This window comes from Archocentrus centrarchus, chromosome 1 (assembly GCF_007364275.1).
Source record: "Archocentrus centrarchus isolate MPI-CPG fArcCen1 chromosome 1, fArcCen1, whole genome shotgun sequence".
NCBI classification, from domain to species: Eukaryota; Metazoa; Chordata; class Actinopteri; order Cichliformes; family Cichlidae; genus Archocentrus; species Archocentrus centrarchus.
Window position 1 is genome coordinate 19,689,920 of NC_044346.1, and position 14,874 is coordinate 19,704,793.

General features: G+C 40.7%; 1 protein-coding gene across 1 annotated transcript in view; it reads right to left on the reverse strand.

The window, feature by feature from the left end:
- Positions 1-9,862, reverse strand: part of cabp4 (calcium binding protein 4) — a 30,539-nt gene extending 20,677 nt beyond the window's left edge. Inside the window, exons 1-4 of the mRNA XM_030740351.1 lie at positions 9,804-9,862; positions 2,762-2,818; positions 2,296-2,397; positions 1,831-1,960 (exon numbers count right to left, since the gene is read on the reverse strand). Of these exons, the coding sequence (XP_030596211.1) occupies positions 1,831-1,960; positions 2,296-2,397; positions 2,762-2,817 (288 nt within the window). The 5' untranslated portion in view covers position 2,818; positions 9,804-9,862. The remainder of the gene's footprint in view (positions 1-1,830; positions 1,961-2,295; positions 2,398-2,761; positions 2,819-9,803) is intronic.
- Between the last annotated feature and the right edge of the window lie 5,012 nt (positions 9,863-14,874).

A 14,874-nucleotide genomic window follows, 5' to 3' on the forward strand; every position in this document is an offset into this window, starting at 1 on the left:
AGTAATATAATTACATAATAATAATATATTATGTAATATAGTAATATATCTCCCAGCATGCCCCTCTGCCTTCAAACTTATCAGTAAAGGCACCTATTTTTTACTTATTTGTGTAAATAATTGAGGAAATATTTGCAGCTAAAATTCTATTAATAAAAAAAGTATACTGTATAAATAAGGTTAGGCTTGGTTCACAAGATAAAACTGTAACTTAAACATATAATGGAACAAACTTTCCTGTAATGCAATTATTATATATGTTCCATGTAATTTGGAGAGAAAGGCTAATTTGATAGTCATACAATTGGGCCTCTCCTATCTTTGTGGATTAGATTAGATTCAACTCATTGTCATTGTGCACACAAGGCACACAACGAAATGATCATTCCAGATCACTCATCCAGAGACGAGCATCTGTGGTCACGCAGCCAGAGAGCAGCGCTACCGTTAGGCAATGTGGTTAAAGTGTCTTGCCCAAGGACACAACTTGATAAAAAAAAAAAAACCTGAGCAAAAAGGGACGTGTAAACTCTAAATGAAAAAATAAATGAGAGAAAAGTGTACTGGTCATGGTACATTTGAAAAGAATGATCAGTTCTTCTAAAGTCTCCTGTTGTTTGATGTCAAGATCCTTTCGAACTGTTTTACAAGTTTTAATTTATTCATAAGCTTACACTGACAGTGTATTTAAGGCCCCGTTTACACAATAAAGTTTCCACTGGAAATGGTGTCGTTTTCTTGCGTTTTGTCCTCCCGTTTACACGAGAACAGAATGAAAACGATACTTTTTGGAAATGGCCTCCAGAGTGGACCGTTTCTGAAACGCTCTGGCCTCCGTCTCCATGTAAACGGACGAAAACGATGCTTCTTGGAAATGGGGGCACTTGCACATGCCTGTAGTTTGCATGGAAGACACCGGCATGTTGCGCCTTTTAAAATGTTTAAGTTTCAGGGTCAGGCACAACTTTTACTTTGAAGGCGAACAGTCTCCATTTCCAGTTTGAGCTGCACTTTTTCAAGTTTCACTACCACTCGGTGGTGGTGGTGATCAAAGCAGTGAGGGAATACACGTTTTTCTCTAATCATTCTCTAATACGTATGTAGACTAACCATTTTGATCTTTTACGTCCCTGCCCTTTGATCTCTTGATTTCTGATTTTTTTTCTGTCTGCACTCTCTGCAAAATGCAAGATAACCCAAACTATTTGTAGGTCTTCTCCATGTAACCAATAAAATAGTTACACGTAGTAACAAGTGATTTGCTTTGAAACAAAAACATCCATTTATCCATTTTCTTTCAATTATCTGAAGCTGGGTTGCAGGGGCAGCAGCCTAAGCAGAGAAACCCAAACCTCCCTCTCCCCAGCCACCTTTCTATTTTATTCGGGGGAACAACATGTGAAACATAAACATACTGTATTAAACTTGCAAAGGACGATTAAAACATGTGGGTGTCGTTACTGTCACAATGTTTCAAAAATGGAGAGGCGTGTTGCCGTTTTAAGCTTTAATTTTTACTGTAAAACTATCACCAGGTCACAGCCACTAGAACATGATGATATGGACTATGTAAATAGTATTTTATATAATCCATACCACCTCTGCTCAATTTAGTTTATATTTAACCTTTATTTAAATGTGCTGCATGTAAGAACAGATCCTGGAGCACTTTGCTTTTTGCAGCATTTTAAGATTTGAAGCCAATTCTTCTATTTTCTTTTATGGTTTTCAGCTATGGTTTCAGCACAAAAATGAAACCTTATTTATGACTAACGCCTGTCAAGGCTCTGTGAACATTCATGCGTATATGTATGAGTGCCTTGGACTGACCTGTCCAAAAAGTTTATTGAGGTAGGCGACGTAGGCAGCGGCCACCGCTGAGCTGTTGCTGAGGCTCCGTTTACCACTTCGACTACCCTGCTCCTCAGAGACCTTCCCCTGGGGTGTGGGGGACTTTGAGCTGTGAAGAGTGCATTTGCACGCCAATTGTTGAGAGCTATCATCATAAAAGCCAAACCTATAAATTCCCCTCCAGCAGTTTACCAAATACACTTTGAGGTTATAGTTTCCATCCTTTGTTCACGCAGCATCAGCAGCTCGGGTCTAGTCAGGTGATGTCAGTGGTAACATCAGTCACCAGAAAAAGGAAAAGGGCAGCGTTTCTCAGGAGGGCAACTTGGAAATTCTACAAGTTTGTTTTTCAGCTGATGCATCATATAATTGGGTGCACAACTCTACACGTCTCACTCCCCTCGTCCTAATCAATGTTGATTAGAAACAGAGAATGATAATAACCAGAATTTCTTGGAGAGGCTGAGCTGAAGGGCCTTGTTTTTAAATCTCCCTGCAACAGGTGATCTTCCAGCTGCTGCAGCCCTCCCCCCTCGTGGAGATGCGCTAGGAAAGAGAGAGGCCTTAATCAATTTAGAGTCCTATTATTCATTCCAACCAGAACAAATGTTAGAAACATAAATACTGATTTTGATAGATTTTACAAAAACAAAACACCCCCCCAAAAAACAAACAAAACAAAAAAAATGATGATCCCATTGAAGTGGCTAAGATGGAGAAAAAATTATTAAAATCTTTTAAAAGCAGATACACCAATTTGATTACCTACTGAATCACTGATTAACTGCTACATAAGAAATAATAATAATAATGGGAATGCATCGTTATGTCACAGCTCCACATTAAAGGTTGAGGCTCCACACTGAGCTTTTAGTTGAATTGCTAATTTTGACTTTTTTTCTTCACTGACCTGGCGGCAGAGGATGGTCTGCTTTCTGGTCCTCCCTTTGCACTTTTCACAGACATCCTGGCCGGAAGATAAAAGAAAATGTCAAAAGGGAAGTGAGGGAAAAGACGCAAATATCATAAAGGAAAGGCAGCAGTTCCCAAAGAGGAGAGTCTTCTACTACAATAATGAAAAAAGGATTGTACACGCACACACACACAAAGACACACGCACACACACGCACACGCAAACAAACAAAAAAAACCTTGGTATTCAACACTTAAATCTTCATGAACTGGCTTTTTCAAATGTAAGGTGGAGCATAACAAGCTGAAAACAAAGTCTTACTTGATAATGTTGCTGTAACAAACATGAGCACAGGACTGGACATAATTCAAGTATTGAGTCAGAGGGAAGAGAAACCCAATTCAACCCTTGAACCCAATTCAAAATCTTAGCTTTAGCAAAACTTGCAGGGGTGCGTGGCTCAACTGAAATAGGTTGGGGCAGGGTGGAGCTGGGATACACACAGGTCATGTGCTGTGCAATCACAGTGTATGTATCTAAACAATAGAATAAAAAAATGGCACAAAGGATGTTGTGGGTGGAAATGTCAATACAGCTAAAATAAATAAAACAAGAGGGGAAGAACGCTGTGAAAAAATCAAAATCTAGTCGTGAACTTGAAGAAGACGGAGAAGAGATGAAGGTGAAGGAAAAGGGAATGTATGACAGTCACATGCGCATGGATTATGGGGGAGGAGGAGAAGAAGGAAGAGAAACTTATGGCTGTCCATTTGAGAGACAGATTAATGTTCTGTCACGGGCCTCTGCAGTCCCGAGTATCAGCGCCTGATGATGAACGGCCGTACTTGACACTGATGTGCTACAAACATAACGCCTCACTCCACCAGCACGCACGCCACGAAGCTGGTGCAAAGACAGGCCCCTCGAGATCTGCTCTAGCAGTCACTACTTACGGCAGCCCAGACCACGAGGGCTGTAATGAGAAGAGACATGAAGACCAGCCAGTCGTCTAAATTATGTTCGACCGTTTAATGCACCTCGGCAAAAACAAGCCACATTCCCAGCTCCAACTGGGTTGAACGAAACGTGCCATGACTGAGGAGTGATTGCCTGTCTGTCATGCTTTCGCACAATCAGTGTGCTTGTGATATGTCCTGATTGCAACACGCTTGGAGCATATTAAACTGTATGAATGGGGCGGGGTGGGGGTGGGGGAGATTTCATGTCCACACATGATTACAGTCTTGGAACTGGAGTGGACGTAATTCATTTTATCTGTATACTGCATTTTGTACGACAGCACACTGTTCGTTTATGTATGTGCGTATGTGCATACGTGCAGCAGAAAAACTCTTCATATTCAAAGTTAAGTTCATAATGTTTGCAAAACCTTGTTGTCACAGTTGCAAGAGCACAAACACACACACACTGTCTGCTGCTCCCCCAAACATTCACATTGGACTTGTGGGAAATGCAAGGGATCTGGACTTTCTGTAGTAATAGTCTCGCATTGTTTGCCTAAAGAATTGCTCTTGTCTTCAGTGAGCACATCTCCCATCAGAGTAAACAAACAAACAACACACTTGCATGCACACCCTGTACCCGTTTCACTACACAAGCCATTGAACAGCGTTTTGTGTGTCTGCAGCTCTCCTCCCTAAGTGGCCAATTTCTGTCAATCACTGAGCCGACACAAGCAATTTTAGATCCTAATCATTCTAATTGAAGTAATGAAATGGAGGGCCAGGTGGACCAGGCAAAACCAAACACAACAAACACAGCTGAGGATGGAAAGCAGACTGCACTTGAGTTCTGCAATGATGTGGAAGGCGATGAATGGGCCAGCCTGGGGTGTTAGGAGTTAAACACTAAATAGGGATTCTAAATATACTTCACAAGAGCCACTGGAGTGAAGGGCGCTGAGATACATTGTATATGTCATGCAAACATGACCCACATAAAGTGCATACAGTCATGTGAAAAGGAAAGTTTTCAGAGGACTCTACGCAGTCCTGTGAAATCTACAGTATGCACAGTGCCATGGAAAAGTATTTGCCCCCTTCCTGATTTCTTAGTTGTTTGCATTTGTCACTTTTCAGATCATCAAACAAACTTTGCTATTAGGCAAAGATAACTCGAGGAAATGCAAAATGCAGTTTTTAAGTGGTGATTTCATTAAATAAGGGGAAAAAGCTATCCAAACCTACCTGTGTAAAAAAGTTATCCCCTTAGCTTAGATGACAGCTTTGCACAGCTTGGTATTTTCTCCGTCAGCTTTATGAGGAAGTAACCTGGAATGACTTTCAGTTAACAGCTGCACCTTGTCAAGAGTTAATTTCTTGCCCTCTTAATGTGTCTGAGACCATCAGTTGTGTTGTGAAGAGGTAGAGTTGGTATACAGTGAATAGCCCTATTTGAGTAATGTTCTAATCCATATTATGGCAAGAACTATTCAACTAAGTAAAGAAAAATGACAGTCCATCGTTACTTTAAGAAATGAAGGTCAGTCAATCTGAAAAATTACAAGAACGAAAGTCTCCTCAAGTGCAGTCACAAAGACCATCAAATGTTATGATGAAACTGGCTCTCATTGGGATTGCCTCAGCAAAGGAAGACCAAGTGTTCCCTCTATTGCACAGGATAAGTTCATCAGAGTTACCAGCCTCAGAGACCACAAAAGTTAGCAGCACCCCAGATAAGAGCCCACCTAAATGATTCATAGAGTTCAAGTAGCACACACATCTCAACATCAACTGTTCAGAGAAGACTGTATGAATCTGGACTTTATGCTCGAATTGCTGCAAAGAAGCTACTTCTAAGGAAGAACAAGAGGTAGAGAATGGCTTGAGCCAAAGAACATAAGGAACGGACATTAGACCAGTGGAAATCTGTCCTTTAGTCTGATGAGTCCAAATTTGAAATTTTTGGCTGCAAACACCATGTCTTTGTAAGACACAGAAAAGGTGAGCAGATGGTTCCTACATGTGTAGTTCCCACCATGAAGTATGGAGGAGGAAGTGTGATGGTATAGGGGTGCTTTGTTGGTGACACTGTTGGCGATTACTATTTAACAGCTATTTGACCAAGAAAGAGGGTGATGGAGTGTTGCGTCAGATGACCTGGCCTCGACAATCACCTGATCTAAACCTAGTTGAGATGGTTTGGGATGAGCTGGACCGCAGGGTGACGGCAACAAGTGCTCAGCACCTCTGGGAACTCCTTCAAGACTGTCGGAAAACCATTTCAGGTGATTACCTCATGAAGCTGATTGAGAGAATGCTAAGACTGTGCAAAGCTGTAATCAAAGCAAAACGTGCCTACTTTGCAGAGGTGGGAAGTAACTAAGTACAAATGCTTTGTTACTGTACTTAAGTAGATTTTTCAGGTATCTGTGCTTTACTTGAGTATTTATTTTTCTGACTACTTTTAACTTTTACTCCCTACATTTTTACACAAATATCTGTACTTTCTACTCCTTACATTTTCAAAACAGGTTCGTTACTTTATATTTAACACGTATGAGAGAAGTTTGCATTTCCAGTCACTGTGTTGTCAAACATCAAACCGATCTGAGCCTAAATGGCGGCACAATAAGAGACAATCCTACTGCCGTATCCTCCATCACCGCGGCTTATTGCATACAAAGAGATTAAAGAGGCAAAACTATATAATTTATGTATCATATATAGTGCTGTAGTCAGGGCTAACACGGGGCCAGACTGAGAGCAGATGTTGTGCTCATGGTACTTCCAGCATCTTAGCTAGCGCTACTGAAGCAAAAATGAAGGGAGTAACGTGTTGCAGGTAATTTTAAATACAGTAGTCCCTCGCTACTTCGCATTTTGTGGACTCTGTTTTTTCGCTGGTTTTCAATCAATGTTAGTGTAAAATATTTATTGCTGTATTTTCGCTGTTTCGCGGGTTTCTGTGGCACTCGTTCTTCACATGTGTAGGACGTGTTGTACAGTAATGTATATATTTGGTGTATAAGTGTGTGGGGAGGGTTTATAAAAACTTAAGATAGTGTATAACTACTAATAATGTATAAGTATTAAAATAAATATAGCGTCCCTACTTCGCGGATTTTCAATTATTGCAGGTGGTCCTGGAATGTAACACCCCCGATAAGTGAGGGATTACTGTACAACGTTTCTAAATGCTCAACAAATATCAGCAAACACACAAAGTTTGTCACACAGTGTGACTGCTAGCTAAAAGAACAGCTGCTGTGTTTCCAGGGAGAGAAAAGAATGAGAGAGAGAAGTCAAACAGACAAAAACCAGAGTTCTTCAACCTGTCACTTGAGGCTGGCTCCACAGACTCCCGTTAAAAATACACATGATACAAAAAGCAGATTTGATCTCGATAACTTATTTTCCATTTCACAAAAGCTGTGTTTAAAACTCACTTGCTTGAGTTGTATTAAGGCTTAAAGTTACCGTATTTTCCGGACTATAGAGCGCACCATACTATAAGCCGCACCTACAAATTTTTTGGAAAAAACTGGAAACGTACATATATAAGCCGCACCGGGCTATAAGCCGCTGGTATCTCCGCCGCTCTCGGTTTTCCACAATTACTCGGCACTCAGCAGAGGGGGACAGACAACCCCAAATTTGAGTTATAACAAGTCAATTCACCATTGATTCGTTCACGCCGAGCTTACGTGCAGCGGCTCTATTTCCCTCCTGTAGTGCCAGGTCGATAGCCCTCAACTTAAAAGCGGCATCATAGGAAGTTCTTTTTGTGGTTTCCATGATGAGGGAGTTTGAAAAAAATCTCTTTTGTGCCTGCTGCTAGCACTTGTTGGCGCTTTCTTCTTTGATTTCCAACTTTGACGTCCCATGATTCATATCCTGCTAAAGAGCCCCCTGGTGGTTAAAGAAAAATCCACAGAAACGCCGCACCGGGCTATAAGCCGCATGGTTCAAAACGTGGGAAAAAAGTAGCGGCTTATAGTCCGAAAAATACGGTATACAGTGTTCATGGTGATGCCACTTTGACTGACCACGGGTGCTGCTCGCTGTCTGCTAGGTGTAGCCTCACCTATATCCATACAGCCTGTTCAAGAGGTTTGTTCTTCAGTCTTGTTGAGTGAACATCTAGTATTATTAATATGTTAGCACTACATAGCAAGTCTGTGTCTGTGCATTACAGTGCATTCAACTGCAGTTTGTGGATGCACCTTAGCTGACGACTTAGCACTTATGGCTAATTCTGGATCATGGTGGCTATGTCCATCTTTTATGAAAGTATGACAGATATTCTGTTTGGGTGGGAATATTTCAAGCCTATTCAGATCTTGTTAAAGTTTGACTGAATCTAAGCTACAAGGAAAAATAAAACGTTAGAAATTCCCAGATCCACTCATAATGTTGCCACACTCACTATAGACATTTTTTTAAAGGATAAAAATCAGCACAGCAAAATCACAGATAAAGTCTTTTCCTAAGGCGTGTTCTGCTAGTGGCAAATGTAGCCTTCAGCTACCAACTCCAAGCAAAGATAAGACATGACTCTGCTTTGCTCACGTCTTTTTTATGCTTAAAGTGAAGGTCTTCATACCCAGACTCAAGACGTAAAGTGTATGGGGGAGGATTAGGACTAATGAACAAAAAATAAATCTTTGGGTTAGGATTTTTTTTTTTTTTCAGAATGTTGATCTCAGAATTCTGACTTCTTTTATTCTTCAAATTCAATCAGAATCTGACTTTTTTTTTCTCCCCTCAGAAATCTGATTTTAATTCTAGAATTCTGTTGCAATTAATTTTTTTCTGACTTTAATTTTAGAATTCTTACTTTATATACATATACATACATACACACACATACATACACACACACACACACATACACATACATACAGTAGTCCTGATCCTCTTCTGTAAAATTCCCTCTGGACCTGCACAAAGCTTTGCATCATTGTGTACCTTGTGGGATAGGTGAGGTTAGAACCTATCCCACAAGGTACATAATAGAAATTATGCCAGTCTAACAGGGAACTTTATACAATGACTTAAAAATTCCCCATAAAATACTGTTAAATAAAATAAAATTAAAACCAAATTGATGCCAGTGGTTGGACAGACTGGTTGAGAGGTTTTCAAGGTATTTCTTAATTCAAAGGAAAATTGAAACAAAAATCAAAGTTTCTGCCTGCATAACCAAAAGTATGAGAGTCACAAAAAGCACACATAGCTCTGCTCAGATAGATTGTGAGTTCAGGTGTGGCTTCACCGTTCTTTGTACTCTCCCTGTTTTCTTTTAGTTTTTGTGTAATGTTTCTGTTCTCCTGCTGTCCAGTCGGAAGACAGTCAGTCTCAGTGGAGCTAAACCAGTCTATGTATGTCTGATCCATAAGCAACCAGCAGAAATGCAATCAAGCACTACACTCCATCTTATCTTCATCCATCTTAACACCTCTCCACCACTTTCTCCACCTCACATCCCTCCTCCCCTATCCAGCACTGATTTCATGTCACGGGTCTAAAATGAGACTGTCACCTCTGGTCTCTGTGCAGATAGGGGAATAGAGGGTGAGAAAGAGATATGTTTTCATGTTTTCGCTGTCTCTTCATTTGGGGAATTTCTCCCCGTTGCTTTGTATATAATTCTCGTCTAATTACAAGCTCTCATTCCCTGTATTTCTGGAGGCCAGCCTGATAATCACACAATGAGCTGCTCTGAATACGTCAGCTGATGTGATTTCATTGTAGCAAGCAACAAGGGCACAAATGGTGAACCAAAACAAATGAAAACACAGGCCTGGCCATCTGTTGGCTTGTACAGCAAAACTCAGCATCCATATAATTAAATATTATAAAGCAGAGAGGAAATGCCTGTCAGTCTCATTAGTCAGTGTGAGTAGGCTGCCTCAGACATTCTCCATACGATGCATGCTCCCAAATGAACCATAGCCAGTGGTAGTTGTTTTGAATTATTAAAAACTTCACTATAAATCCTTAGTACAGCACATGTATACAGGCAGTAAAATAAGATAGAAGAAAAGAATATCATATTATTTGTTCTTTCTGCTTACCCTGATTGCTCTTCTTGTTTGTCTGGGATGGCAGATGTGAATGAAGTGTATGTGTACAAAGGCTTACCTAACCTGAGGATTATATTTTGAAAGGTGATTATCCAGCTAAATATGTCTGGATTAGCTAGATAGATAGATATAACTGGCTGCCTGTGTCCTCAAGAACAGAAAGGGCAGTGATGTTGTCTTGCTGCAGATATGCCATTTTCTGTGTTTGGATCAATTTATGTTTAATATCAGTCCAGTTTGGTAAAAAATAAAACAACAAAAAACTTCACATTCAAGATGCAAAAGTAATAAACCTTTTGCACCCTGATCAACCAGTCTGTTGGCCTGTCCTTACAAATGTATGTTTCACAGCATCACATGCGCACAGACGGTCAATGCCAGTGTCCAGGAGAAACACACAATTTAAACCCTAATATGAACACACTGAAAAGGATAAGTAATGCTTCAATCAGTAAATGTAAGTCACAAAACGCACAACAGGCATTAGCACACTGACAGATGAAACACAACAGATACATTTAGACCTCTCTGGCCAGTCTTTAATGACAATAGTCCATACAATTCCTGACACTTAAATCATCCGTAATTGATTTTACAAAGACACAGTTTTTGCACAAACTATCCAATGGACACAGACAGTGCAGATGCAATGTGAAAGCAGCTGGGGAAATCTCTAATCATAAACAAAGTCAGGTAAATGAATGAATAAATGTGTCTGTTTAACATGATTATGGCCTCTGTGAACATAATCACAATGGTAAGAGGCAGAGGTAAGATGAAAAAAAAAATCTTGGTGGAACTCAAACTGTGCAGAAGACAATGCTGTCATATCAAGCTGTTGTAAAATCTGTTGCAATATTGTTTAAAGTGATTGGCTTGACACAGAGCAAGTATCATAGTGTTGCAGCTGCTGTTCACTTTGAATTAATTAAAGCAAGCAGATGAAGTGTATAAAATAAAATCCCCACTCACCCTGCAGGTGGTCCATGGCCTCCTCTACCTGAGGCCTGTGAGATTGAGGGTCCCATACTGTATCATAGTGTTCCCAGGACTTCGCTCTTCTGGACCGAGATCTGTTGTTGGTGGAATCTGCTGGAGCCACTCTCTCAGTTTGGGGGTTCTGATTACTACTGACCACTGTTACAGGTACCTTCACTTTTCACATCCTCTCTAGCTCTTCTCTCAGCCCTTGGTATTTATCAACCTTCTCATGTTCATTCTTCTTGATGTTGCTCTCGCTTGGTATTGCTACATCTATCACTACAGTTTTCTTCATCTGCTTTTCCACCACTACTATGTCCGGTTGGTTAGCCATCCCCAGTTTGTCAGTCTGTATCTGGAAGTCCCACAGGATCTTAGCTCAGTCATTCTCGACCTCCAGTGGGGAGCGTATCCCATTCTGATCTCGGGACATTCAGGTCATACTTGGCACAGATGTTCCTGTATACTATGCCAGCCACTTGGTTATGCCTTTTCATGTATGCTAGCATCTTCCACCCTGCTGTTATGTGCTGGATTTTCTCAGGGGCATCGCTGCACAGCTTACACCTGGGGTCTTGCTTTGTGTGGTAGAGCCCAGTCTTGTGCTTAGAGCTTGTTCCTGTGCTGCCGTGATTAGCGCCTCTGTACTATCTTTCAGCCCAACTTTGTTCAGCCGTTGGTAGAATTTTTTGATATCGGCCACTTTTTCCTATCTGCTGGTGGTACATGCCATGCCATCCTGTTCTTCCATGATGGTTCCTGTTCTTGCACCTCTTCTTTCTCAGGTTTCTGCTGCCTGAGGTACTCACATGATCATTTGTGGCAATCTTCCAGATGTACTCATGGATCTTTGTTGTTTCATTGTAGAGAGTGGTTCTGACAGACTAGTACCAGGCCTCCTTTCTTCTGCTTAGCGTACAGTCTCAGGGTGCTGGATTTGGGGTGAACCCTTCCATGCATGGTAAGAAGCTTTCTTGTCTTGATGTCAGTTGCTTCTCTCTTCTCCTTTGGTCAGCTTATTATCCTAAAAGGGCATCTGATGACCGGCAGGGTGTAGGTGTTGATTGCCCGGATCTTGTTTTTTTCTATTCAGCTGACTGCTCAGGACTTGCCTTACTCTCTGCAGGTACTGCCACTGAGAATACACCTTAGATAGTTCAGTGGAGAACATCTGATTTATTCCCCTGGCTTCAGTCTCTATGGTTCAAACAGTTAGCCAAGGCTATGAGTCTTTGCTAGGCAGTTTCTAAGGTATGGACAGCTGGCTGTACTTCTTAGATACTCCTTTTTTCGTCACACCTTTGTGCGTGTGTGTGTGTGTGTGTGTGTGTGTGTGTGTGTGTGTGTGTGTGTGTGTGTGTGTGTGTGTGTGTTGTGTGTGTGTGGGTGTGTGTGTGTGTGTGTGTGTGTGTGTATAGTCTTTGTGATTGTGTTGCATCTTTGTTGTTTATAATTTATTTATTCATTCATTTGTTTGTTTCTTTTTGAGTACTGTTGTGTTTGTGTGCTGTAAGTGCTACTTGAACATTAATATATATATATATATATATATATATATATATATATATTTAGAGAGAGAGAGAGAGAGAGAGAGAGGACGACACACATACAGCAGTAAATGTGAAGAAAAAGGCTTTGAAGCAGCAAGAGAAAAAAAAAAGGAGGGGAAAATTTGTGATTTTAGAGGTTAATTAACTGACTGCTGAAGAAAATGTAGATATCAATTTAAGCTTAAAGCAATAATTTCATGCACTGACGCATGTGATGCTAAATGTTGCCACTTTAATCGCAGCGGATTCACTTTTTGAAGTGCTGTGAAGATATCTCTGCATTGGCAGCTTAGTGTATACAGTATACTGTGTGTGTGTGTGTGTGTGTGTGTGTGTGTGCGTGCGTGCGTGCGTGTGTGTGCATGTGTGTACATAGCATGTTCAATCCTGTTATTATTTCATCCTTCTATTTCCTAACTAACGGATTTCACAGATTTGGTGCTGTTAGTTAATCAGGCAAAGGATTTAATGGGCTTTCAGGTCCCTGGGGCCCTCTCCTATTAAACCCTACACAGTTTATTGACAGCCAAAGTAGCTCAAACACACTGGCTGTTCTTGTTGAAAGTACACCTTAAATTTAACCTGAATCATCTTTAACTTCAGTATCTACAATGTATGATATCAACTGTAAGTCATATTTTTGCTTTGGAAAAATGTAACATAAATGAAACAATTTCAGTCCTCTGGCCATCGGAGCCATGTGTAACTTTCCAGATAAGCTCTGTTCTTCCTCTCCTTGGCATTTTGTTTTGCTCTGTAGCGGTCAGTCAGTGAACTTTGTCTCACTTCACAGGACAAAGCCGCCGCACGACCCGTGACTCACATAAATGTCACCTCACTTCAAAATGTGCAGAAATGCAAAGCAGCTGTGTCTCGCCTCTTCAGTGAAAAATATGTTGTCATTTTACCAAAACACGACTTTGTATGAATCCGGTAGCCTATTGCTCCCTGTAAATGGAGAAAAGACCTTTTGTTGTGCTCAAAGGAAACAAAAGCTGGAGGTAAAGCATAATCTAATTTATATGCTTTCTCTCCATTTCTCAGCCCGTTCCCTTTTTGTCGTCCCCCCTCCCTCATTCCTCTGTTCTTTCCCCATTGAGGCAGTGCTGCAGCGGGAAACTAGAGAAGAACCCATTCCCTGTGCGATCAGACCTTCGCCACGCTCAAATATGCTTAGTCCATCCAACCAAAGCCCTTATTTAGCACTTTGCTTTTTTTTTTTTGAAGAAGTGGAAACTTATTTTACCCCTTACCTTCACAGAAATAGACAAGTAAGTGCAATAATGTGCATTTCATGCCCCAGTCAGCTCCCAATGGAGTGTAGACCTTTGAATTGTTGACTTAAGTAGAAATCAACTTCTCTTTTTTTTTTGTTTGCTTGGTTAGGATTTGCTGAAGGTAGTGGTCCAGCTTGTGCAGCATGCAGCCGAATCACAGAAATACTGATGCAGCCCTTTCTTTTCATCTTATTGACTTTTAGTACAACAACTTTTACAAATGTTATTTATCTACTGTAGTACTGTAGTTTTTTGTTGCTTTTGCTGTAATGTTTAAAGGGAAGTTGAGGAGTTTCCATTCAATTTTAAGAAAATGAACAAGTTATTCAACATGTTCACTGTAAAATTAAAATCACTATTTTTCTGAAAGCTGGTTAAATTAATCAAATGTAACAAAAGAAGTGAATTGTGCTTTTAGATTTCAGAGGATTTCCACACTAGCAGCAATGTGGCGACAGAAACCATGAATTGTCAGTGAAATTTAAAGTTTTGCAGCTTTGTGTCAGTGAAATGGCAAAGTGGTCAGATACTCAGAGTTCTGTATTTGTATCAGATGGATGTGATACAGAGGCTACAGAAGCATATTTGCATGTAGTCCTACAAAAAGTCAAAGGTGTGTCTGCCAAACAGCGATGATGCCACGTGCAGGTCGACTGCAGATTGGTTAAAAAGTTGTCTTGAAGAGGAAAGGAAACCACAGCTGTCTATATCAATAGGACGGGAAAAAGTCAGTGATCAAAAAGTAAGAACCAAGAGGTTTTTTAAACTTGACCATGTTCTTTGTATATTAAGGATTTTATCTTCTCCACAGGAGAAAACAAGCTAAAGGACCAACAGCAGCGTGAACATAAACAAGAGCATCTCACATTACTGGTTATTCCACGTCTTTGATGCTGCTCCGATGATGAGAAACTGTTATAACCCCCCTAGGTCTGCAGAATTCTGCTTAGCACTTACAGTGTATCACAAAAGTGAGTACACCCCTAAGTGACTACACCCGTAAATGTCCAAATTGAGCACTGCTTGTCATTTCCCCTCTAAAATGTCATGTGACTCGTTAGTGTTACTAGGTCTCAGGTGTGCATAGGGAGCAGGTGTGTTCAATTTTGTAGTACAGCTCTCACACTCTCTCATACTGGTCCCTGAAAGTTCCAACATGGCACCTCATGGCAAAGAACTCTCTGAGGATCTTAAGAGACGAATTGTTGCTCTACATGAAGACTGTTATATAAGCTGCACACAGACTACTTTTCA